The 27,999-nt window shown below is 43.3% G+C and overlaps 1 protein-coding gene across 1 annotated transcript in view; it reads left to right on the forward strand.

Annotated features, from left to right (window-relative positions):
- Positions 1 to 10,613: 10,613 nt before the first annotated feature.
- Positions 10,614 to 27,999, forward strand: part of LOC130372245 (actin nucleation-promoting factor WASL-like) — a 29,480-nt gene continuing 12,094 nt past the window's right edge. Inside the window, 5 exon segments of the mRNA XM_056578121.1 lie at positions 10,614 to 11,111; positions 20,950 to 21,084; positions 22,358 to 22,444; positions 24,228 to 24,324; positions 25,760 to 25,783. Coding sequence (XP_056434096.1) covers positions 11,007 to 11,111; positions 20,950 to 21,084; positions 22,358 to 22,444; positions 24,228 to 24,324; positions 25,760 to 25,783 — 448 coding nt within the window. The 5' untranslated portion in view covers positions 10,614 to 11,006.

Below are 27,999 nucleotides of genomic sequence, written 5' to 3' on the forward strand. Positions count from 1 at the left end.
CGGAAATCTCTTGTGAAACCGGGTTGTTAAGAATTGAAAGTTGGGAGGATATTTATGCGTCGGGATTTGGGAGGATATTTGTTGCTATCTTGTCTGGGTATGAGTATGTTCTTTAGGTTTGACTCATTGATCGGTCCTACACTGCCATTTCTAATGATTGTGATTTCACCGTTGGGAATGTTATTCACATTGGGTCCTATAGGCCTCCTTCAGACAAACAGTATCACCATTTTTTGTAATTTGTAAGTAAACTCAACACCCCTCTTTGGTGTTGGAAGTGCGTTAAAACTATTCACTAGCATGCCTTTACAATTTGTTTTTATTGCATGTTGTGCAAAATGGAACATAGCCTCCAGGAAGACCAAGGCCAGACCGATACGTCAATATTTGCTGTTAAGCATAAAATAACGAAAATATAAGAAGACAAATATTTTAAAGACGCCTTAAATTCAATCCCAAATTGTTCCTTGTTTATTGTGTCAGTAACAAATATATAGACTAGGCCTACTTGTTTTCTTTCTCTCTAAAGGACATACCACTTTCTTACCACCGTTGTTCGCGTTTGTGTCCACATCGGGCCACGTCCTTGAATGAAACCTATTGACGTATGAAAGAGTTGAACGGATAACACTCGCAGTCACATGAAGCCAGAGGAAGCGAAGTGTAACCGATTGGATTTGACCTGCAGCGATGGGGCTGAATATACTGTGAATCATTCAATGGATCCAATGAATCTCCCCCTGTCCCCTATGCTGGAGTGCCTTGCCTCGATATCCAATGAGGCAGCTGGACTGGAGAGACAATAGCCCTGTGTTTACTATGGGGCATCTGTCTCGCTAGCGAAACCGGAAACACACTTTTATGACGGCCCGCTGGCAGCCATTGTTATCGCCTGACATATGGTTTATTTTCATGTGAGGAGATTGTTTGATTAAATTGCTAAATAATTGTGTGTCTTTGTCAGGCAATCATTATTGTTTACAATGTTCTTTTCTTTATTTTCCAACAAGCCACGATTTAAATAATGCCTTTCCAGAATATGTTTGTTCTAGGCTACTTTGTTGTTGTTAAAAGGCAGTTAAATGCGCCCATTAGTGCATAATTGATTTCTATTTGGCAAGAGCTGTCAAGTATGTTTTATGCACCGTCTTTTATGAATGCTCACACGTGACGGCCTGTGGCTTGCTGCATGGCCATTATTGTTTGCTGATGGAAAACACATCAGTTTGAAAAACAACTGAAGGGCTCCAGGGAAAACCGGAGACATGCATGAAGTTGCTGAACAGCAAAACGCTGTCACGCTCCACTTCTCCTTTTGTACATCTAGAAGGTGCTGGTTATTGTGTACACAAACCACAAACAACAAGACATTGCTGATTCAATGCTGAGTCAGCATTGATGACAGTCTTGTTTTATTATTTACCTAATATATAACTCTGTTTTGGAATAGTTGAAAACATCACAAAAATGATTCAGGGGACAGTCTAAATTGAAGAGCAACCCATGGCCAGAGCACTAGTTAAAAAGTGACCCAGAAGGAACACACAGAACAGCACCCCCTCTGGTGAAACACGGACATTGCTTGTGCTCTTGTTTTTCTTTATCGGCTGACCCTTTGCCGGTTAAATGAATTCTCGGTTGAATGAAGGTGCTATTCTCTTTCATTAACGATGTCCCTGCTGTGTGATTAATCATTGAATCCTCTTCATGAATTTATATCAAATATTCTTTTTCTAGGATACGGTTAATGTTAAATACAAAATTAAATATTCTAGTTTACTAGTTCCGGTGCTGTTTGTGAATGCAGAATACCAGGATTCAGGTTGAAATCACATTATGGAAGAGGATTTATTATTAACAGTTGTCGTACAACTTGACCTTTAGGACTATGTGCCTTGGAACTGTTTGTGGATCACACCAACAGCAACATGGATTGCATAACACAGTGTAAATCTTTGTAATAATCCCAAACGCACAAGGTACGTTATACACTATATCTTTTTTTCAATTGTGAAACAAAACTTTTCTATTTCACAGTTGCCAATACAATGCATCTGTGTATGTATGTGTTTGCAGACAACGTCTACAACCCTGGCAACACACACACACGCACACGCACACGCACACACACACACCCAGGGGACACACACACACAAACAGGGGACATACACACAATCAAAGGGGAATCACAAACACACACACGCACACATGGGTCACGCACATACAGAGGACACACACATACGCACACACACGCACACAGGGGACACAGACCTGAAGGACCTGAAGTGGCAACGCACCAAGGGGAATCCCTGAATCTGTGCGATCGAACAGCCTCCATAAGGCTCATTACCATGAGGCAACAGGAGCGTACCTTATAGGAAGACCTTCTGTTGTGTCAACTGTGATAACAGCCAGTATATAATTGTAGAAATAATATAATATAAATAATCCCATGTATGTAAACATGTTTTGATTGTATGGTGACTAATATTCAGCAGGATTTGTACATGATGACCATAACAATAAATAATGATAATGGTTATTATAACACTTATTTACATACTGATATTTTAGTGAATAAGTAAAAGTCAAGTCAAGTCAATTGCATTTTTCATCTAAAAGGGCTTATATATAAACATATACATGTATAAAAATATGAAATATGGCCAGTGAGAAGGCTGGGAGCAGTCAGGGGGTGTCCAGGCGTCCAGTCACGATCACAGCAACACACTTAAACAGAGAGGATTATGGGTAGACAGGCGGGGTGGACCTGACACATGTAGAGAACCTCTTATCCACCTATCAGCAGCAGGGACAGGCAAGTGCCGGCTAACAGGTTGGTTTAGCTATAGTGAGAGCGAACGGAGAGTCTTAGGAGACCAATTAGAGAGTTAAGGGAGAGGTTTTAAGTTTGGGTTTGAATTTCTCAGCAGCTTCCCTGCTGACTATTCCACAGATAGTTGATAAGAGCATGTATTTTGTGTGCTTAACAGGGCGAAAGAAATTCAACACAGTAACACCCAACGCAATACAATGGATATTGTAAGGACAGAAAGTAAACAAAGATATTTAAATAAAAGTAGAACGAATAATACGTGTAGAAGGACTGTAGCTATGGACTTCAACCGTCATTGACAAACTACAGCCAACAGAGGGAGGGAAGTAACATGCCCCACCATGTCTACAACCGACGTGATTCAAGTATTTTAATCCACATTTACAACTGACTTCTTTACAACTGACCACACTTTGAATAAGGGTTCGACCAAATGCCCTCTGGGTGTGATGTCAGTTTGCTTTGGATAACAGTTTTCACAGCAAGCCTACAACCACCACTCAATGTTCAATCTAGGCTGGACCAACAGTTGTATTCCTTACATGGTGCGATAAAGCAGGCATAAGGGCTATATTTTCACTCTGATGGGGCCTTTGGGAGCACAGCCCAATGCTGTTTGTTTAGAAATTGGATTCATACTAACTACCACCACCTGTGTGCGCGCGTGTGCGTGTGTGTGTGTGTGTGTGTGTGTGTGTGTGTGTGTGTGTGCGTGTGCGTGTGTCCGTGGGCATGTTGTTTCTTATAATAAAGGTAACACCTTAAATTGCCGCCCTAGCCCCACCCACAGACTTTCCGATGCACACGTAATCCAGGAGGTTATCTCTGCCAAACCCTTTCCATTGTAGTTTCAAACTTCAAACTTCCTCCTCCCATTCAATATTCACCTCATGAGACGCCAATAGGAGCAGAACAAACAAGTTCTTGCCTGTCAACCCTGTCTCATGCCAAAATGTTGGATAGCTCCGTTCAGGGGCGGCCCCAGCACATTTGGCGCTCTAGGCGAGCTTCACTCCTGGCGCTCCCCCCCCACCTCCGCAAAAAAAAAAAAAAAAAAAAAAGAATAGTTCGTTAATTCCCCACGAAAACTGAATTGCAACCTTGAAAAACAGTTTTGCCCTGTAACTGCATTTCTTTCACATAAACACAACAACGATCGCAACGATGAACAAACATTAATTCAAGAATAAAATCCACAGAGGAAAAAATTGCGCCCCGGATGGCTTTTGCCTCTTCATTTTCTTGATTTCGTTCTTGATTCTCGATTCTTGAAAACACTCTAACCAAACGCCTTATAGTACTAGCATGTTCTGACGAAACCAAGGAGGTAGGTTCCCCTTCCGTTTTCGATTTTTGGCTCATTTTACCCTAATGTTAGATTTATTTTTTTTAATGTCAAAATATTGGTTGGAGATATAGAAGGGGCGCAAAAATATGCGCCAGGAGGGAAAAAAAATATAATTGTGTTTTTTTTTTTTTTTTTGTTCTTTGTTCCTCTGATAAGAAGAGGAAGCTGTGATGAGGAACAGAAAGTAATCAAGTTGCTTACCACTTCCTATGTGAGTGTGTGACTGGACAGAATTGTCTACTAGCCTTAAATTAGGCTACGTTCTCAAAGTCTGCTTCCTAGAAAATGAACACTGTATTAACACTGAAAAATGTGCATTACTGCCTAGCAAAACAAGGTCGTAAAAAACGTTTTCATCTCCATCGAATGTTATTGATAGGTTGCTAATGGAGAGCAGCACTCTGTCAAATTCATCTGTCCGTGTGTGTGTGTGTGTGTGTGTGTGTGTGTGTGTGTGTGTGTGTGTGTGTGTGTGTGTGTGTGTGTGTGTGTGTGTGTGCGCGTCGTGCGCGTGTGTGTGGGTGTGGGTGTTCCCGTTTCCCTAGGCCTCGTTGCCGTTGCACCTGGGGGGAACATGCAGGATCCCCATGGTCGGAAATTGTAGGCGGGCCCCGATGTTCCCCTCGTGAGCCCCATAAGGGCATTGAGGTATACTAAACATATCACTTTAGGGGCCGAAGCCCTGAAGGAAGTGATGCAGTTAGTGGGTTACCTAGCGGTCAAGTACACTTAGCAGCGAGCTAGAGGGCTAGGGTCTCTTTGATATCAAAGAGGGCCTCCAGGGCATACATGATCATCAATGATGGGGCTCTAGCCCTACAGGAAGTGATCATGAAGCAACATGAAATGCTCCATCGAAACGCATTGGAAAGAAAAGTTTTGTTTGGAATGCAAATTCCAAAGAATGCGATAGGAATTTGGCCAGTAGATCTTTCTAATAAGGTGATTATTAGGGTCGCCTTGTGGACACCAAAAGGTCTCTTTATAATGTGTGATAATGTGTTAGAGGTAGGGTTAGGGTTATGGTCACAGCATCCCGTTACAGCAGCCAAGAAGCAATTTCTTGGCTGCTATTTTATGCATGTTCATGCATAAAATACGGAAAACAATATGTCACAGAAAATGGTAATAGGCCACAGACCGTAAACAAGCACATACTTGCATGTATACGAAAACTGTAAACACCCCCCCCTCTGAACACCAAACAAACAGATAAAACACACGTTGATACACGTCTAGAAACGTTGATATAAAATGTATTGTTAAGTTAAGGGAAAACCTATAAAATATAACATTTTAACAAAACATTCAGCCATCTTGACAGACAGAAAATTGTCAGTCACCGGACGCAGGCTAACATTCCAGAATAGGCCAATATAACGAGGCATCACACCATTTGAGAGCCATTATTGAACCTGCAACAAGTACAGGTTCAGTTTCAAACACAGGAGTTGCACCGACAAGGATTCAGGATGTGGAAGAAAAGAGGGAATGAAACGAAGTGAATACAGGAGAAACTAAAGGCAAACATATAGACACTGTGGGGGGAAGGGGGAGGTCGACGGCCGAACGTGTGTGGTTGTATAGGCAGAGAACCGATCGTTGCGATAAACTCAACACACAAAGACCAGGCATATCAAATGCATTGTGCAAACCATCTATTCCCTTCCCCAGTGATGGTCAACAATGCACTGAGCCATCACAGAAACCGGGACAGGTGGACTCAGACCGGAGGAGACAAGGCAAGCCACACAGCCCCTTTGGTTCGCTCCGTCTGTCACTAAAGTCATTGTCCGGCCGTCAAACCCGGCCTACAGAGAGAGAGACCCATCCCCGAGGACTTCTTTGATAAACCCCCTTTTGTCCGGCCAGAAGGCTGTGTCTGTCGGCGGCCCTTTTCGGAGGTCTGTGGTGTGGGGTTACCTTCCCAGTACCACACCTAGGCAAAGGAGAGGGAGTCTGCACGGCCAGGGCAGCAAAAGAGTCCTCTGGAGAGTGGCAATGCTTCACGTGGCTGAGACGACAACGGACAGAACCAAATCCAATCTGTATTCAATTGTGTTTTTTTATCATGCATTAAAGTGTCTACAAATCATGCATTAACATTTATGTATACATTTAGGGCATTTAGCAGACGCTTTTACCCAAAGAGACTTATGATAAGTATATTTGTCTGAAGAAAGATAAACAATAAAGTAAGAATGTTCATATAACCAATTTGCCAAGCACTTGGTTCATACATTAACCCAAGTGGGAATTGAACCACCGACCCTTGCTCTAGCCGTTGAGCTTGGAATGTGCATACACATACAGACGTATACCTAGAGGCAAATGTATTTGTTTGCAAATTGATCATCATCCTCTTCAGATGAGAGCGATTAAGTTTAAGGAATGTGACACATTTGAGCAACCTATGATTTATTGAGCAGGGAGAGCGAGAAGCTCTCATAACACCACAATGACGTGGCCGAATATTTGAAGCAAATCCAAACAGCGATTCAGTGGTTGGGCGTGGGGCTTCAGCACTTGCAAAACCGGTCATATCACGTTTATTCACAATAACTTGTGGATTGTTGTAATGTCTGTACGGTCGGCGGAGATCCTCATTTAATGTAATTAACCTCAATCGACCCCCCATGCATTCTACACTGTCAAGCCCCCTCCCTCGACACACACACGCAGGAACGCACGCACACACGCAGACACACACACACACACACGCACACACGCACACACACATGACAGAAGGTGATGTAAGGGGATGTTGGGGATTCTTACACTTAGAAACCAAACTCTACTTAGTTTCCCGAAAACCTCTCCCTGCTGGGTCAGAGTAACCCAAGCTCACCCTGATGTATTCAACCAAATTGTTTCCAGTTTGTCCGTGGTTTCGAAGGAACAAACATTCCTTTTAGGGTAGTGGAGGTTGACTTTTTAAAGAGGTTAAAGCACCAGCTAAGGAACATCCATCGATTACTACAAATGGGACTATTACAAGTAACACTTTTACCTAACAACATCGCAAAGTGTGTCAAACAGTATCACGCACAAAGGAACATATTTAGGCAGTCAGACGCTATACCTGCGCACCAACGTGAGATGACGTCTCACCTTGTAGGCCTACATGCCTGTTTCTGTATGATAGTCTGTTCGGGTTGATGAGGACGTTAGCGATTTGCATGGATCTAAAACGGGCACCACACTGGCTCATCGGGACAACACCAGAGCCATGATTCTGATATTCAAAGTGGGAGCTGATGGTGGCGCCTTGTAGTCTGTTCTATTGAAAATACAAATGTATGTAAATGTAATCCCGATCCCGATTTGATTCACTGTCAGCTGGGACATCTCGTGAGGCACCTTGAAAATGGGACATTGAAACATTAAGGACGATTGTCAGTGGATAAAAAAATCAACAACACGTTGCATAAGCAGCATAAATAAGTTGAGGCAATGGAAATGCAGGTTTATTTATGTGGCACCCTTCAAACACAAAGTCCATTCAGGGTGCCTTACAAAGTGAGAACCGGCCAACCAATGAAAGTTAATCATTTACCAGTATTTAAGGGGTGCATGTTGTTCCTGCTTTCAAATATATTGCGTGGTTTTTTTTTGTTTTGAATGGAACCGTTGAGGTTACTCCAAGTCATTGCAAGTGTCAAGAAGTCCACTCAAACGTGACCAGAAGTATAAAATAGAGGAAGCCAGAGGAAGGAGCAGAGGAACATTGTGTTCCCGCCCTGTCCTAGAAAGTGAAGTCCGAAGAGTGCGGTGCAGAGTTGTTGATGCGGAGTCTTGCTTCAGCAGAACATGGTGTCCTAACGAAGCTCTCTGCTGCCATCAAGTGGTGGCCTGCCAGGAAGGTTTTTTTCCCTTTGTGAATGACTGCAACTTATTGTCAGTATGAGGATTTATTGTTTTCTGTCATCTAAACCTTACCATATTTTCGAGTTCAATTTGTAGGGCGACTCAAATTGTATGTGTTAAAATGTAGTGCGTTCTTACATTACATCTTACCAGGACAAAAAATGTGGCCTATACGTCCATACTAAACAACACAATGTTTAGGTATATTTGCGTAATGATTGACTTTGGGCTGAATGCATGAATTAGGGCAGTGAAATAATATTTGTTTAGAATTGTTAAAGTTCACTGGAATGACTAAATATACTAAATAATAATCAACCCTGTATATTTTTTCGTCTCACCTCTGTAGGCTACAGTTTTACTTATACTTTTAAAATATGTAGCCTGCTGTTCTGTTGGCCTATATACTTCAATTTGATATTTATTGAACATTATATCGACCATTAATGGCCGATATAGAACTAAATGGTACAATGCCGCCACCTAGTGGCGAACAAACATATTTCTCTCCAACGTCACAGCTTCAATTCAATGCGAAGGGACAAACTTTGAGCAATCTGAGCGTCTCGTTCAGGTCTGACCGGTTGAGAATTTCCCCTTAAGGCTTTTCTGGAGAAGAATGTCTGCGGGTCTGTTCTGTACACATTAGAATAACATTCAAATGAATCATGAGAAGGGTACTATAGGTGATATGGAGATTCTATAGGTCTATAACGATTTTTTAAGCTGTTGTTGTTGTCCATGAGGCCCTGAACCTTCAAAAGACTACAACTACAAACACAGAATATGAGTTATTAATGTATTAATCCAGTCTCTGTCCCTCACTGTCAAACCCCACCTGCTCCTTAATGATCTGTCCCTCACTGTCAAACCCCACCTGCTCCTTAAATGATCTGTCTCTCACTGCCAACCTACCTGCTCCTTAATGATCTGTCTCTTTATTCACTGTCAAACCCCACCTGCTCCTCAATGATCTGTCTCTGTATTCACTGTCAAACCCCACCTGCTCCTCAATGATCTGTCTCTGTATTCACTGTCAAACCCCACCTGGTCCTTAATGATCTGTCTCTGTATTCACTGTCAAACCCCACCTGCTCCTCAATGATCTGTCTCTCACTGTCAACCCCCACCTGCTCCTTAATGATCTGTCTCTCACTGTCAACCCCCACCTGCTCCTCAATGATCTGTCTCTCTGTATTCACTTTAAAACCCTTCCTCATCGTATTCACTGTCTAACCCCCTACCTGCTCCTTAATGATCCGTCTCTGTTTTCACAGTCATCATCTGTCTATGTATTCAGCGTCTAACCCGCTACCTGCTCCTTAATGATCTGTCTGTCAAACCCCACCTGCTCTTTAATGATCTGTCCCTCACTGTCAACCCCCACCTGCTCCTCAAGGATCTGTCTCTCTGTATTCACTTTAAAATCCTTCATCTGTCTATGTATTCACCGTCTGACCCCCTACCTGCTCCTTAATGATCCGTCTCTGTATTCACAGTCTAATCCTTCATCATCTGTCTCTGCGTTCACTGGATAAAAGCCTAAAATGAATAAATAATTAATGTGACCACTATGCTGCAATGTTTTTGTTGCTATGATGTAATGTCTGACTTTCTCAGGTTGGGGAAGCTTGAACTCTGAAACCAGAGCCTATTTGGATCACAGGCTGCATTCAAATGGTCTTAGATTGTAATTTCCAATGAAAATATGTTACACGTACTTAACTTAACGTAAAAACAATGGTGTGCGCTAAACTACCAAGTTAAGACATTCTGCAGGCTTTACGCTAATTGCAGGTGTATTTGCAATCTTGTTGGCCTGAGTTGAAATGTCATAAGTGGAGCAGAGAGGGAGAACTGTTTCTTTTGTTTGGAGTATTTATAGTTCTCTGCCCGACCCAAAATTAACCTTACATCATCTCCTAGATGTGGGCTGCCAAGGAACCAACCTGATGGACAACCCTACATGGAATGAAAACGCCATGTAAATAATGCCACTGAAATTTATAAGTAGGGATATATTTGACTTTTTGGGGCTACTGGTGACATCGCCTTAAAGCGTCTTGAGAGGCTTCCAGCTGCAAGACACTTCACATAATTTTCTCCCACGACCAAAAAAATCGGTTATATCCCCCCCCCCCCCCCCCCTTATCTTTCCACTCTGTGCGCGTACACAAACACGCACACACACACACACACACACACACACACACACACACACACACACACACACACACACACACACACACACACACACACACACACACACACACACACACACACACACACACACACACACACACACACACACACACACACACACACACACACACATTCCAGTCATGGACAAAACTACGGGCCGTTTAAGCACGTACCATCCATCCCATACTTGGGGTATGTGGAAAAAAAACTCGACATAACCCACTTCATTATTTTCCACCACAAACGGTTATACATTAATTTTCAGAATATCTCATTACATGATTAAATGCTTTTATTTATTCAAAGGGTCTCAGGAAACAGGATTTCTGATCATCTAGGACAGCACCGAGGACCGACCCCCCCTATCCTTCCCAGACACAGTGGTATCGTCCATGCACTGCCATGTTGAATGGAAGTAGCTCGGCTCTGAGGCGGCCGGACTCCCAAGGAAAAGTTACCTGTTTTCCGTCTTCAGGAGACTGACACCGCAGTTTTCCACAGCATTTCAGAGACAAACGGGACATAGTACTGCTTTCACCTAACCGCACGTTCATTTCGACACCGAGGATCCTGCAGAACCGCGGCGGGGGGGGGGAAATCACGAACCCGACCCGAGTCCCGTCAGTGCGAGGAGTCCTGTCGGAAGGCCCGAATGACCGGAACAGGAGGCTTGTTTATTTATCTTTTATCTGGGGGATTGGTCTATTGACTTCCACGTCGGATTGAAAACTTGCATTAATCACCCCATCCACCATGAGCGGACACCCGTCGCAACGGCGGCAACCCAGCGCGGGGTCCATTCTCCTGACACCACAGGAGAACGAATGTCTCTTCAACCACCTCGGCAGGAAATGCATGGTAAGTGATCCCGAATGGACCGCACCGCACCGCCACCCATTCTGGCCCGGTAGAGGCTCCCGTCCCCGGGTCTTTATGCACCACATCGCCGCCTGCTCCGGCCCAGTCCTGGGTGCTCCGGTCCAGTAGAGTCTCCAGTCCCCTGGAGCTCCGGCCCAGTAGAGGCTCCTGTCCCCCTGTTGTCCGGCCCAGTTAGAGGCTCCCGTCCCCCAGTTATCCGGCCCAGTAGAGAGAGGCTCCCCAGTCCCCAGGTGCGGTAGTCGCCGTACGTGAGGTGAAGCTTTGATTCGTCCTGGGGTGTATTTTTGAGGTATATGAAGTCTGATCATTTAATAGCACTGGGTCAGGGTTACTCAGGAAGAGCGAGAAAGTGGGTTCGAATCCCGGCTCGGACATTGACTATGCGTGGAGGTAAGGAATGCATGGGACATGTTTGTATGTCTGGGAAGCTGGACATACCTGAAACTAGTCAGGAATTCCCTGTTCTGGGCTCTCACCAACACTTGAGACTTAGGATTAAAGACCTAAACCCCATAAACAGTCTAGCTTTATTTTTGCATGTTTGCATGTTGAAAACAACATAGGACAACCATTGGCGGGTTGTGTGTACATGCAGAATGTCTTGTGTTTTGGACATTCCATGTCAACTAGGAATCCTGGAACTCCACCAGGACCAGCTTCTCTGTCACGATTGAACACCATGCCTTGGATAATATAGCCGACACTCTGTAAGGTGTTTAGAATTGCTTGTTGAAGTTTTATTTTGTGCATAACGACATGCCTCTTGGGGGGGAATCGATCTAACTAGTCGTCTATAAACGCTTCAGTTGAGAAACAGCTTTTGCTGATGCATACCATGCTGATCAATCAAACTTTTACTATCCCTACAGACATGAAGACTTAAATTCATAATGTTGTCATTATGACTGGCATTAGCCAATGAGTTTAATGATTCTGGGGCTAATTTTGTGCCTTTTTATGGACTGGACAATGAAGAGAGACCGGAATCCTGGTTGAAGTGGAGGCTGTAGCATAGGTCCACAGGTGGGGATCAAACCTGTGTTGCTGCATGGCGCTATGGCTACGTGTTAAGCGCACCTAGCTAGTGGAGCTATCAAGCTGCCAAGGTGTATGTTTTCTCTTGGTTTCATGTTTGCTTGCCATCTTTATTAAAAAGATGCATCAGTCCTCTTGCTCGCTGCCTCTCTTCCCCCTTCAGCTTCTGAAGGTGGGCTGTAGTACATTGGGTAGTGTCTAGTAGGGTAGTCTCCTTGCTCGATTAGTTCCTCCGTGTTCGCAGTGTAAAGTGGAGGGATCCCTCAGCAAGACGTCTAACTATATTCTGTACATGCTTTGGATAAACGTTTCTATAGTATACTAGTAAACACTTTATCAAATTCTGTTATGCTGCTGACAAAATCAATCTCAACATTGTAATGCTAATGGCCGACAGTGTGGAGTGCTTCTGTTTTGGTTGGGAATAAATCGGTCACAAATTCTATAAATGGTATCACGTTATTATGTATGGGCGCGATACACACACCACTTGTTACGAGGTACTGGGAGGGTGATGACTCATTTGTTTCTACCTGTGTTCACAGTACACAATGATGCACAGTGCAAGACTTTCCCTTTTACTGCTTCTTGTCCCACTTCCTCTTCGTGATCATGATGGTGGACTCTGAAAAGCAGATATGCATCAAGGATGTGCGATAGCCCCTTCCTCATGGACCACATCGGCCTCACTTTGTTCAATCACATGAAGTCATGGAGGGAAATGCAAAGTCCATAATCTTTGACTTTCTATAACCTTTCTCCTGCTTCGTAGGTGAATAAAACCAGCCACTGTGGTGTGTCCTAGCAGCTGCGGCTGAGCAAACTTGTTGTCACAACTGTTGATTCACGACTGGCGAGAGGTTTAGTAAGCAAAAACGTGGTGTGCTGTACTGACATTTCAGTTGACATGGAGGCTGAAGTTAAATAGATGCCATTTTGTGAATGCTTTTCTCCAATTTGTCCTGCAATGCCGTGAGTGTGGCATGGTCGGCCAAAGAAGAAATCAAACCCCTAACCCTGTTACTTTCATGTACTAGTTTAGCAGGATAGGATCAAGAAGAAAGAGAAGCAGACAACACAGTCAAATGAATCAAGTGTCTTGACTTAATCATATCGTCTAGCGTTGTGCTGCAGCACGTAATGAATACATGACTTAACCTAATTGTTTAACGTCAATGTAAGCGTCTTAACTAGCTATGCTGCAAGGCCATTGCATAGACTTTCCCTGTGCCCCCAAAGGCAGGAAGGTGTGTCTGTGTTACACTTCCTGGTGACGTTATCACTCAGGTACTCGGCTGACAAGTCGTACACCATGTGACCCAGGCGGGCTATAGCCAGAAAATTCCTGACAATCCTTGACTTGGCTGTGTAACTGCACGCATGAATGCATGTGTGTGATTGTGTGCATGTGTGTGAGAGTTAGGAGAGGACCATTTGTGAGAGTCAACGGGGTACATTTGCAGGATGCACTGCACCAACTGTGTTTGGTTGGTGCTGCATGTTTACTTTAGAAGGGGTTATTATTGCAATACAGTTGATGATAGGCCTGTTTTATCACCAGGCATCCTATTAAACAAAGAACAAGACCTAAAGTAGAACCTTCCAATGCGTTCGCTCTACCCTCTCTATTTGCATGTACATGTAGAGCATTAAGCAGACTAGTTTATCCAAAGAGACTTACAATAAATACATTTGTCAGAAGATAGAGAAACAATATATCGCTGTCGGTACGGTGAAGATATTCATAGAAACAAGTGCTAAGCATTTTCAATTGCCAGGTTAACCCATTCCCTGCGTACAACAAGATAGCTTTGATAAGATGCCACACAATGCTAAGTACTATCTTCTACTATGTGGTCTGGCACCGCTTCACACTGAAGCTCTGCCCTGAATGTAAAGCGCTTTCAGATCCACCAAAAGTGGATGCGAAAGCCTTTGAGTTCCTCCAGTCGGCACTTACTTGTGGTACTATAGATTTCACCTTTTAAAGCCTTATTCAAATAAAACACGTGTTTGCACCATTGAACCGGGAATGTAAATGGGATGAAAAAAACGTCAACTAATGTCTGCGTGGTGTCACACCCCTTTGGAAATGTCACCACAATAGATTTTAATTTCTTATTTATATTTTAGCTGGCACCGATGCAACCTAGGACAAAGTTCCCGTGTCCTTCATGTGGATGCACTGTAATATTTTCCTAGGTTTACCTTAAGGGCTCCTGCTTTCCTAAAGATACCCAGAGGGTTTTGTGAGTTGTTGTCTGTCTTTGTTGTCACAGGATCGATGACCGTCTATTGCCCACAGGGCAACCTGCTAATGATCGTGTTGATAGTCAATTCTGCTGGTGATTATAGCCTAGCGTGGCAGCCCCACAGCGGACACCTGCTTGGTCGCCAAGTCAGGCTGCTCTGAATTACGTTGTCGTTGCAATACACCATTTTTCTCTCTCGACATAAATCTGATGCCAAAACCTTTTGAGTATTTTAATTGTTGATTTTAAAAGTATTAATTTTCCTCAACACATAAATGTAGCTTTTGGACTTTAGGAATCAAACCAATCATGATTGGGTATAAAAATCAACAAATCAGATAAATGTTAAATACTCTGACATGGGCATAGGCGTGCCCTCTAAGTTAACCTAGAGTAGAAGTCTAGGTTCTGTAGCAAATGGATTCAACTTCACAGAGACAGTGGGGTTTGGTTTTTATGTGTTTTTTTGTAGCCAAAAGGAAGCAGGCGATTGAGGGATTCTCATTGCTATTCCTTGTGCTGTTTTAGCCATCAGCAAACGCTCACTGACTGGGCACAATTTGGAAGCGATTGTGTGTGTGTGTGCGTGTGTGTGTGTGTGTGTGTGTGTGTGTGTGTGTGTGTGTGTGTGTGTGTGTGTGTGTGTGTGTGTGTACTGCCTGATCAGCAGTCCCCTCATACAGGAAGTTCCCTGGCAGACCTCCTTGGGTGAATTCTGCTGGAGTGGTGGAACATGACTCTTCTTTCCCTCCTATTTTCACCTTCCAGATACCCTTTTTTCTTTTTCTTGCTTGCCCGGCTGTTCTTCATTTCTCCCGTTTCTACTGTGGCCTACAATTTAGCCGTTTAGCAGCTGCTTTTTTCCCAAAGTGACTTTCAGGAACATTTAGAGTTAGAAGCCATTAGGGAGCAGGTTATTAGAGGTTAGGGCATCAAGCGTTAAACGTTTGGGATCAAGGTTGATGCGTTACCCATTAACACTATCCTGCCCCTCATTATTCTCCCAAGTTCAGCCCTTAAATATAACCAGCCCGACTATTTATTGCCTGATTCGTCAAAGATGTAATCCCCCCATGGAGCTGTGGGCGGGGAACAGATTGCTTCTGTTGTTGAGGATCTTGCCAAGTCACTGACGTAATCACTCCTGAGCTTTTTTTCTATCCTTCTCTTGCCTTTTTTTTTTCTCTCCTCACCTTCTGTTTACAGTACATATGCTCATATACTCATGCTCAAGGTTGCCTTTTTGGCAAATATAAAGGGGAAACAAGGAGTCGTTTATTTTGGGCGGAACACAATGTGGAGTTGGTTAGATTAATAATTGAACAGGCAACGTTGTCTGCGAGGGGTATTGTCTTTGTCGAGCTGGACTGGGTATTAAGAGGTTTTGGGATGTACATGTCTGGGTGGAAAAACAAGTGGGTTATTGTGTGAGGGATCAGCGATGTCCACGGACAGGGATTAAGGTGTATGGACAGATTCATCAAGAGGGAGTGGTCGTAACGAGGACTGGATCGCGCTAGGACTAGTCGGGTCAGGGCCGGCACGCCACGCCACGTGTCGGGCTTTGATGACCTCATAAGCAGGCGCTCTTCACCCCGCGGCCTTTGGTCCTGTCGGGAGCAATCAGAGCTCATAGGGTAGATGGGGCGGCCCCAGGCAGCAGAAACAGGGAGCCGTCTCTTAAAGGGGAAACGCACAGCTCTTAAGAGCCGCATCATCATCGCAAGAAATGTAGCCGGGCCGACTTGAATGGGTATGGGGCAACATGAATATGCTCAAGTCTCACCATTTTGTGATTCATACAGTGTCTACCAAATTGGCTACAGATTTTTTTCTGTCTATATTCTAAAACTTTATTGAATGTCATTTAGATTACAAATCTTGGTGTCATTCTATTAGACTTGACATATTCCAGGCCTTTTCTTTTCATAGCTACTTATAAACATAGACTGGAGGGCTTGTTATCCACATCAGTGTCCTCTAGAGAATCCCAGCATGATGTCCTAAAAGCATCTGGCCAATCAAAAGAGCAGACCCCTTGGGGTACGGATGCGGACCGAATACTTCCCAGTCTCTGCAGCCTTGTGACTAGTAGTGTTGTGCGCTCACTCTGCCTTTCATCTGGGGTTAACGAGTTACTAATTGAGAGTTAAAAGGCGTTGGAAGTAAGACCCTCAGTATGAGTCTTATAAACCAGCGGGACTCAGATCTTTTGGCCTCTCATCACTGTACTTTTGCCTGTGAACCGTGTTGGACCGTATCAAAGAGGCGGTTGTAAGAAGGTTCCCTGCCATTCTCCAGGAAGTCATTCGAGATGCAAGTGAAAGAGGGTTTAGCATTCATAGCTAGTTTACGGTGATTTAAATGACCTTTTCTAAACATTTTTGAAATGTTCCTAGGAATTATTTAGCATGTTTAGTTGCGTTCCTCTTTGAGACTGTATTTCATAGATCGTGATTGAAACCGTAGCAATTCTAAATACTTTGTATTGCACCTGTAAAACAGAGTGTGCTTCACAGAACGATGATTCACTCATCCGTGAGGGGTGAGAAAGCGACGCCCAAGATCAGCATACACTGCAGCACTAGTAGATTCCAAAGACATTCTTCACACATCATAGCTGTTTGGCTAACCTAGCTCCTCTCCACCTCCCATAAGGTGTGGTGCCTTGAGGTTTCATGGAGAACGCTGAGTCATCGGCTAATGCTAGGAAAATGATTGTCAGTTGACGGTTGACTGGTTAAGAGTAGGGTGATGAAAGGCAATTGGAGTGGACATCTAGGCATAGTGAAAGTGTCTGTCATAGGGATGCCGATTTTTGAGACGCTCACATCAAGAGCAGCAAAATTGGCTTCACACATGATGTGGTGTCCTTACAAGCGCTATATAAATTTCATTTATTATTATTATTATTATTATTATAATGTGGAATGCACTGATATATTGGCGCACTAGTGTTATTGTACAATAGAGGTATGCTAAAAATGTGTGTTATTGTACTCCATAGGCCAGTTGGGAAGGGCAAATTTGTTTTACATTTTTTTCTTTGCTCGGGACATTACTCTAATATTTATAGGCAAGTATATCATGCATTCATACTGAGTTTATTCGACTTTTCCATTCATTGGTCACCATAACCAAATGACTTAATATTAATAATTACTTCTGCTTTCTACAACTTATATTTTGGTTGAGTGAAGCATTCATGCTCCAAACTGATATATTGCAGAAAGGCTCTAGTCATAGCCAACGAACACAAATGTAATGAATGGTGCGGTCTACAGGCTACACCCCCGAAGAGATGATGTCATTGTCATGACATTCCTGGCCTTCCTTCCTCTCGTCAGTCAACTAAGTGACTGTCGGAGCAGGACTCAATGGCGTCCCACTCATCCGCTTGGTAGGCCCGTAGATTACGTGAGGGGTTTGCTAAAAGTGTGACTCAAAGGGAGAGAGTCAACAAAGTGGGGGTCGATCCATTTAGATGTGGATATTTTTAAAGCTATAGGGTTGTTCTACTAAACTGAGATGTGCCATCTAAATGTCAATGCTATTGAACCACAAATAGCCCAGGCAAAAAGTCCAACTCATCTTCTATGTTTTTTTCTTTCTTGACTATATCCCCCAGTGACATAGTAGACCCCATCGCACCAGTTCCCCTTCCAGTTAGACCCTGTGGGAGCCAAATACGTTAGTTTCCTGTACTCCATTTGTTATACTCTTGTTGCTCACTGTGCTCTCACTTTACATGGTGGGCTTGTTCACCGAGGCTGCTGCTCTCTGTTGACCGCACTCGCGCACGGCAATTTAAGATTCGGGTCACTGGTACCAGTTTGTATCTTTACGTGTTTATGAAGTGAAATAATAAGTGATCATGGAATTGGAATGCATTCCAAGAAGTGGATCTGGAATATTTTAACTATGCGCGTCATAGTGTCTCCTCCCTTTTTTATTTCCTTGTGACTAATTTAGACGGCCTCGCTTCTACCACATTTTTCAGCTTTTTGGTGGTGTGAACTCTTTCCGTTTCGACATTAAGGACGGACAGGTCTCATTTTCTTCACCGTCAGCCACCGTTTTGCAATGTGGGGGTGATGTTTCTCTCACTTCAGCACACTCGGGCAATCACCACTCCGAATGCAAGCGACCTCATTGACGATTATATTCAGGTCCGTGCCAGGACTGAAGCTTCATTCTTGGCATGTGCGACCATAGTAACATGGCATGTGTGGATTTTGTCAGCTGATGGCGCATTGACTGAACGCTGTCCCTGAGAACGAGTACCACTTCTGCATTGGACACGGCTGCAGACAAAAGGGTTGTAACTGATGTACCGACGTACAGGCTGGTGCACAGACCTCCTGCTCTCCTCGCTTGTTAGTATCCATGAAATGACATGTTGCCTCATCAATGATTCACAACCGCCTGTGGCCAGAGACAGATGGACTGGGAGTGGGGGAGGTCGACCATTATCTGGAGCAACGGGAATCCTGTGCGTTTCTACAACTCTTGGTCTAGACACGAGTCAATGTGTTCTGTAAAGTAGTATTAATTATACCTTGATTAGTGGGCAGGAGATTGGAGTGGCTACCTGGCATGATGCCGAACCCGAACGTGCTCCTTAAATGACCCGTATCTGAGTCCACTGTATGCGGCTCTCAGGGAAGCATCGGCTGAATCACTGAATGGTAATGGGGTGTCTTGGTGCTGGCACAAGAGACAAGAAGTCGGCAAGGGCGGCTTGCATATGATAACTGGACTGTATTTATATCACGCTTTCCTAACCAGTGACCACTCAAAGCGCTTTTACAACATTGCCTAACATTCAACCATTCATTGCACACACACGTTCACACACCGACTGCGGTGTCCGTCATGCAAGGCGACAGGCCGCTCGTCGAGAGCATTTAGGGTGAGGCGTCTTGCTCAGGGACACCTCGACACTCACTCGACACTAGGAGGAGCCCGGAATCAAACTAGCAACCTTCCGGTTACCAGCCAACCAGCTCTCCCTTCTGAGCCACATGCCGCCATATAAAACGATCACGATTGGTTCAATGTCCAGGGCTTGCCTTTCATTGATCTCGACAGTCGGTCAGGTCAGAGTTATTTTTCCCCAGCTGACTGACTGACTGTGGTCACTTGCTCAAGCAGGTATTTTCTCAGACATGTGACTCACCTGTGTTGTGATGAGGACGGAACACCCTTTGTACTTTAAACGAGTGCCTCATCAGGTTCAGCTGCAGTTGTCAACACATTTGTCCTAGTTTTAACGTGCATTTGGCGGCACCCATGAATATTTTGTAACCTGTTTCATTGAAATGTAATTGTATTGTCAACTCCACCGTGTCTAAACAGCTAGCCGTTGTATGTGGCTCAAACAAAGCCACCAATGGTGTTTGCATATTGGAAGCACAACCAGTGTCCTACAGCCAGGTTATTATTATGCCTCACAAGAACACATCCACATTGGCTGTATGTTTGATTGCTAATGCGACCCATTGCGACCCCAACCACTGCTAAATGCTATGGTAACAACTTTAAGACCATTGGTTTATTTATATCCCATGAAGTATATTAGAGAATAAATCCAAAAATATGAAGTACAATTTTTTCTGATACTCATGTTTACTAGGGCTGGGAATCTCCTGGCACCTCACGATTCGATTCCGATTATGAGGTCAACGATTCGATTCTAAAACAATTATCGATGCAACAAATTTTTTTATGTACATTTCCATGCGTGATTTTCAAAAAAATATGCATACATCTGAGTTTGCTACTCAGGGTTTGCTAATCACTTCCTACTTTTGTGATGATCACTAAAGACATCAACAGATGAATTAACTTATCTAATATTTTATTAGAGAAAAAGCTTTGTCACAAATATGACTTTCTATGAACAATGCAATAATGAATGCAGCTTTCATTACAACACAATACGGAAGTATGTAAAAAATAGGTTTCAGTTTTCTTTTCTTTCTAATCTTTCTTTTCTATGTCATTAAAGAAAAAGCTGCTCTTGAATTAGGAGTTCTTGTGTCTGGCTGTGAGTTTGAGGGGATGCTATGTGTAAACTGAATCGCAATCGTGTCAAGACAAATGAGATTGGCCAATATACACTGAAGATAAATTAAATAATTAAAAAAATATCCATCTGACGAACAGAATGTTGTAGCAGGCGAACTAATGAAAAAATAAAAGAAAAAAACTTCAGATTATTAAGAGACGGAATCGTTCTAGAGAGAATCGCGATGCATCGAAAAATTTAATATTTTTCCCACCCCTAATGTTTAATGTCCTTTAGTGGCCATTGCATAATGTAATAAAGGCGCTTAGTCATGAATGAGCAGGTGTGATTTGGGGCTTCTTGCCCAAGGACGCCTCCAGGTGTGAGTGCAGACGTTGGGTTCAAATCCAGGCCGGGAGTCCATCGTCACTAACCAGTGGTGTACCAGCCTGCTCTTTCATTGATGGTACTGCAGACGTTGACCTTTGAACCTCCATGTGTTCCTCCAATGTTTCTCCAGGCGCTGGCCTCTGCAGTGGTCCAGGTCTACACCGCGGAACGGGGCTCCAACTGGACCAAGAGGAGTTGTGGGGTGGCCTGTCTGGTGAAGGACAACCCCATGAGGTCCTACTTCATCAGGGTCTTTGACCTCAAGGTGGGTCCTTCTCCCGGTGAACCTCCAGGAGGCTGAGACCACCGTCCGTCACCTTCTGCGGTTTGGGACGAACCGAATGTTTATGACTATTGGTGGATGCTTTAAAGGTCCCATGACATGCCACCAGGTGTGAGTGTGATTAGCCTTACAAGCCGTTTTGAAAATCGGCCCCTTATGACATCACAGGTGGCCGTGTCCACCTAGTTGTGTGCCGGTTAGATCAGTCTACCAGCCTACCCAGTGGACTGTAGTAAACGTTGCTATTCTATCCGTCACACATCTAGGTGGACAAATGGGATCTTTGTCACGTAACCATGACAACAACCGTTTATCAAAATCATTTCAGTATGGAACGTGGATGCAAAACATTCCGAAAACGATAGTATGGACGGAGATCGTTTTCATTGCGAATGTGCGTTTTTTATATTTACTCGGGTTCGTGTGGACAGAGCCTAAAGATTCTAGAGCATCGCACCCTTGAATCTTGTAGTGTGGCCAGTCTTCTGACGAGACAAGGCCCGATTTCCTGGCTCTGTGATCGCATAGTGTGACATGTTAAATCGTGGAGGAATATCTGAGAATCGTGTAGTCTGAACCAGCCATAAGACAGTGGTTCTCTAACTTTTTCTACTAGTTTTATGTCTAAGAAGTATTCTTCCTGAAACTGACATTTTGGGGATTCTGGATTCACTTTCTTTTTCACGGATTCTCCTTTCCCCTTGGTTTAATTTCTCCTTGTTTTACGTTTCAACCATTTTTCCTTGTTCTTGGTTTTCTATTGTCTAGCTTTCAGAATTGAAACTTGCTCAGGGTGTCTTTTTTGTGTTATTTAAAAAAAAAAATCACTTTGGCAGGATGCCAAAGTACCCCTAGGTGTACCCCAATTTGAGAACCACTGCTTTAAGTCATATCGCCGGTTTACTTTCTATGTAGAGTGTCGTATAACATGCGTCTAGCAGTGAAGGTGCTAAAGTACTATTCCTGGTTAGCCACTCCACTAGCATAGGGATGCTCTATATATGGCAGTGACAGTATATAGAGCACTGCAGTGACAGTTCCACCCTCTACCAGTTGAGCTAGGCAGGACCAGTTCATGGGTCAAAGAATAAAATCTCAGATGCCAATGTAATTCTTAAATTTCGCAATGTAAATTCTTGTTCGACAACCATATGAACGTTCGAAATAAAACGTGAATGAACAAATTTTTGTTATTAGGGGAGAGCACGTTTTGTCGGTCGATTGGCCATTCATCGTGTCATTCTTCCGTCCACAGGAGGCCAAGATGACCTTCGAACAGGAGCTGTACAACAATTTCAACTTCAACACATCTAAGTCCTACTTTATCACGTTTCCCGGGGACGTAAGTGGCGTGTTTTCTCGTTTGTCTCTAACTCTCCTGCAGGCCATTCACACACAATCTCCGGATTAACTCGGGATGATATGGGGTCGCCCTTTCACACATGACACACAGCAGGAGATAAGCCGCATCAGACATGTTCACACGTATCGGAGATACTCTGTGTACGTTCGGTGCGGGGTGGCGCCTGGGTAGAGCGTGTATGAAGCAAGACGTGATGCAAAATGTATGCAGCTGTAGTAGCAGAATTTTGGTCACAACTCGTCAAAGATGGCAGTTGAGGATACCAACACCCTAAAGCTGACTCTTTTTGTGGTGATGTCAATATACTGCCTTTTATGTAGATGTATCCTCAATATCAACAAAAGAGTAGGAAGTAGAAAGAAGTTGGGGCGCAAAATACAGTGAAAAGAAAAATACGAAGCAGCTCAACTCCATGGTCCTGGTTTCTTACCAGTCACACGATGGGAACAACATGCCCACTCGCTCGTTGGGAAATTTCTCATGTTTAGTTCAGATTGACCTTCAGTAATGATTGTTTCACAGTAATGATGTAGTGTTTTTCATTAATGAGGTCATGCTTAACAAGTTTACAGTATTGATTTAGTGTTTCACAGTATTGATGTCGTTTTTTATATTAATAAGGTCATGCTATATTAGGGCTGTCATGTTGTGGTCGATTGAAGGGTCGATATGCACTTGTTCGACCACGTTCTCATTGGTTATTGGTTTTCCTGTCGTCTGCGATTCTCCATCAACCTTCGTGTTTAACACTCAATAGGCTTTGAGGATGATCATACCAGAATTGCCACCTTGGCACAGATCGCAGCCCCATCGTATTAATTTGTCTTTCCGCTACGTGACGCTGTCCTAGGCAGCGCGACATGGCTGGTCTGGGATGCGACCTGCTTTACATTGAAGCTTTAAAGTAACCAGACTCTGAGTCAGACTGGGACTAAGAATGGATCTGAAACCCACTGACTTCCTCTAAACCAGCAGTTACGTGATCTTTGGGCTAGCAGGTGGAGCAGATTGCCCTGTGTCCGTTTAGGTTTATCTAGAGATGACTTGCGCCGATCAATCGACTGCTCGTCGTAGAGTTGGTTGAATTTGCATCGTCCAAGATTTATTTCAGTGACTCCAGCCCTCTACTTTACATTTGTAATTTTGTGCTTCACATTAATGATGTGTTTAAGAGTAGTGAGGCCGTGGTGTACATTTTTTTTTTTGAATTTTAATTTTTTTTTTGCTCCTGACTGTTCCAATGGCCTCTTGGTAAGGCTGCTTGTTTAGGAGAGAAAGGAGAACCAAGAAGACTTTATATTTGAAACAGCCACTGTGTGTGTGTGTGTGTGTGTGTGTGTGTGTGTGTGTGTGTGTGTGTGTGTGTGTGTGTGTGTGTGTGTGTGTGTGTGTGTGTGTGTGTGTGTGTGTGTGTGTGTGTGTGTGTGTTACAGTGCTCAGTCATTACAGTAGTGGTCATTCAGTACAGTCAAGTACATGATGTCCTCTCTACATTTAGACATTTATTTATTTCATGAGGGCGGTTGATAACGCACTACTTACTGTCTGTAGGGGAAATAAAATATAATAATTATAAAAATAATAAAGTGTGTGTGTTTGTGGCAACTGCATTTAGAATTTTTTTTTCCAAAGAGACAGAAAAGTGTGTGACAAACAAATCAAAGCAATAACCTTGTTTGAATACCGTCGTGCAAAGCAGCCCTTGGAATCAGAGACCCAAGGTGATTCGTGTGTGTCTTTGTGTGTTTGTGTGTCTCCCTAGACCTGTCAGGTGGGCCTGAACTTTGCCAGCGAAGAGGAGGCCAAGCGGTTCCGGGCCGGGGTGACCGACCTGGTGGGGAGGAGACAGAGGAAGTCTGGTGAGTGCTGAGAACATTTTATCCTTCACGTCCGCTAGCTAACGCTTGCCCTTCGCCTGATCACGAGTCTAAACCTCACACTGTACTCAGACACCCATCAAATAACGCCCAAAACTCACACTTTATGTTTTAGTTTATATTATGAGATTAAGAAATATGTCATTGGTTTTAATCTGACTCTTTCAATGTAAATGAGGCACTACACTCATTTACAATAATTACTGATAATTAGTAGCTGTGATGTGTTTTTTATTTTTTTTACTTGATCAAACTAGTAAATTGTAAGTGACAGCGTTACACACAAGCTATGTCCCTGTATATCAGTGATAATCATTTTGAATCCACAGTTGTTATTAATAACATTATTTATTGCCCGGCTCCATTGCTTATGCCAACAACAACAACCTTTTCCAGCCGACCTTAAACCTTCCACAATCTGCCTCGGTTTACTAATCTAACGTCTCCAAAAACATTCCTGCCTAATCACATTTCTGAATCTAATCTTTCTTATTTGCGGTTCATACTTGTCATTACGCCAAACCCTGAAGTTGAAAACAGGAAGCCCTCTATTGGTTCTAGTTTAATATCTCTGAATAATCTTGGACCATTTAATATTTTGATTAAATTAAAGTTGAATTGTGTAGCATTTTTCTAAGGACAAACAGCTTAAAACTGCCTGGATATATCCGTAGTCGATTCTGATCGATAGATCTTCATTTTAATATAGTACTGTGTGTGTGCGGTCAGCTCTCTAGGCTCCATGTGATATCAAAGTGCACGTTGTGCAAAAAAAGGTGTCTCCACAAATCTCAGTTCTTCGTGCCTGATTCAAAACGATGCTGCCATCTCTTCCACTTCTGTTACTCACTTCCTCAACGGCTGATCGCATCGTTGTCCCTCCTCCTACACATCTGCTCCGCCACCAGGGTACGGCGCACAGCTGCACTAAAACGATGTGTGTGCTTGTGTCGCCCCCGTCCGCCATAGAGGACAAACCCCGGTTATTTACTCTCTGTCTGACTGTCTGCCCTCTCAGATCGACCAACCTTTTGCTTACTATGTGCCCTGCATCGTCGACATGAATTGTTACTTACTGGGTTAGAAATGAGTCGGCGGCCTGACCTCTCGTCTGACTGTGGGTAGAAACCTTTTAACGATGCTCGTCAGTTTTCCGTATACTCATTAATCCTCCCTCTGCTTGCTCGCCTCTCCATGCAAACCGTCTCAATGCGTGTCTTTCACAAACCGACAACGCATCAATGATGAACCAATCTACTTCCTCCTTCAACATAACCAAATGTCCTCCTATGATGCTCATGTAATACTAAAGCTTCAAGCTAATACCCCCCCGCTCACCTCCTCTCCATTAACACCACTCCTCTCTCCTGTAACCACGCCGGTGATGCAATAAAATTATTTTGTCCTGTGTTCACAGAGAAAAGACGCGACCCTCCAAATGGTACGTTGTTCAAAATCTATCACCTTCACTACCTGGGGTTCCTTCACTGGCTCACTGTAAAGTTCTCGTACTCAGAGTCTACGGTGGTTTTCTGGGGCTGCAGGGCATTCGTATGCATTTAATGGTACAAGATTGGGGGTTAAGTGAAACGACGTCAGGTGCAGTTTCTTTCACTAAATGTTTATTCTACGCCTTATCTTTACATATATTTTATCTTGGGTTAATGATTTGAATGATTGATGATTAAATAGATTCAATACTATGCATAGTTAGATTTGAATTCGGGCAAATGATCGGAATGAATCATTATTATTATTACAATTTCTGCTCACCGAAATGAGGAGTGTTAAAGGAAAGTTAAGCTCAATCGCACAAGTTTCTTTTCAGGCAACACAATCAGCAATGTGACATGTTGGACCAGCGTGAATCTCCTTTTGTGTTACTTTTTTTTAATCACCTGTTAAACTTAATTTAAATTAATGGCAGTGTTGATGGAGTAGATTGAACATCGATTCAATATTTCAATAGGCTGTTCAAGGTCAAAGTCAGTAATTTTTTCAATTAGACAATCCTTGTTTAACAGGTTGTCATCAGGCATCCACCTATAATCTCAACATCGTACCTTTTCAAAATCCGCAGAATGTTGTGATTTCAGACAGTGTCACATCGCATCAGGTAGCATGTCCCTGGTGTCAACTGCCTGTATGTCTGCCAAATGCTCATAATCCTGTTTGCTGACTGGTGTGGATTAAGCATTTAAGTGTGGTATAGTGAGTTTAACGGTAACCGGTTTTACTTAACCTACCCCAAGCTTTCAGTGTCTTCCTGAATCTCTCTCTCTGTCTATGTCTCTGTCTCAGTCTCTGTCTCTCTCTCTGTCTCTCTCCCATATATGGGTGGCTATAATTTGGGATTATTGGAGTTGATGATATAATTGTCACACATGGTGGTTTTAATAAGCTCATACTTTTCTCTGCATGAAAGAGGTGTTATGTAAAGTAGCCTTATTAAAAATGGTCAGGAATTAAGAAAAGCAGAGGTGTGAAGTCGAAATGGTAAGTATAGAGAATGATAAAAATACTTGACCGACTATGAATAGTAATGCCATTGCTACTCATTAAACAACATCTATCTACTGCTAGACTGCATTCAAATAGTCTCTTGGCGTGTTTTCAAATGGTGCCAAACAACTCTGTGTCGTTACAATGCGTCAGTGTATTTGGTATCTTGCTGGTTGGTCGCAGAGGGTAATTCATTGTTGAGTTATATCACCGTCGCCCGACTTTTTTTTATCATGGCATGAAACTTTGTTTGGGTTGAATAAGGGTTGGCATTTGCATTCCGGTATTCCCCTTACCACACACTGTGGTTCTGCCTTCAGCAAACTTGCTTTCCCACCTCTGATGTCTCAATGCACAAATCCTCCTATGCAGGATCCTCAGCTTCTCTCTTAAAGGGACAGTCGACCCAAACTCGTCTTTTTTTTTACCTGTTTATATCTCTTGTGTGAACATCAACATGGGAAACCCTTACTAAAATATGTCATTATTATAAGTCAAAAACTGCAGCAAGTCCTATGTGTTTGCCAGTCTCTGCCCTCTAGTTATAAACCTTCCTCTCGGCGTTTGTTTTGTGACTTACTTAAGTACATACTCCTACGTCACGACGAAGGGACACCGGCGGTGAGCTTTACGTGCATCTCCGTCTGGGAAAGGCTTCGTTTGATATCCGTGTTCAAAGAGGGTTAAACCTCTTGGATACGGTGTGTGTGACTCAGTTCATATGCATCATCGCTCACAATATCAATACTCAACGACAGCGTTAAGTATCTCAAAGTAGGCGTGGGTCGTAACCATGGTATTAACACCCCCCCCAACCCTCCTTTTTTTATTTGTTCGAATTTGAGCTAAGAAGGGGAGTTTACCCTTTCCTGTTAGCCCTAACTATGATTGTGTTTTCAGTGTTCTCTTTTGTCCCTTTCGTATTCTCTTCCCCTAATCTCATCTATTCCTGATCTCGCTCTCCTATATCCATATAAAGGAGAGATAGATACTTGATGATTTAGAAACCTCCCAGATTAACATGGGATTACACGCGGACCGGTTTAAATGGTTACGTAAACTCCAGCCACAGAATAATTTGCTTGGATTAGATTTATCTTCTGTATGTGTGTATGTGTGTGAAGAGAGGGAGAAAAGGGGGAGTTTGTGTGAGAG

The sequence above is a fragment of the Gadus chalcogrammus genome, chromosome 19 (genome assembly GCF_026213295.1).
Source record: "Gadus chalcogrammus isolate NIFS_2021 chromosome 19, NIFS_Gcha_1.0, whole genome shotgun sequence".
In the NCBI taxonomy this organism is placed as follows: domain Eukaryota; kingdom Metazoa; phylum Chordata; class Actinopteri; order Gadiformes; family Gadidae; genus Gadus; species Gadus chalcogrammus.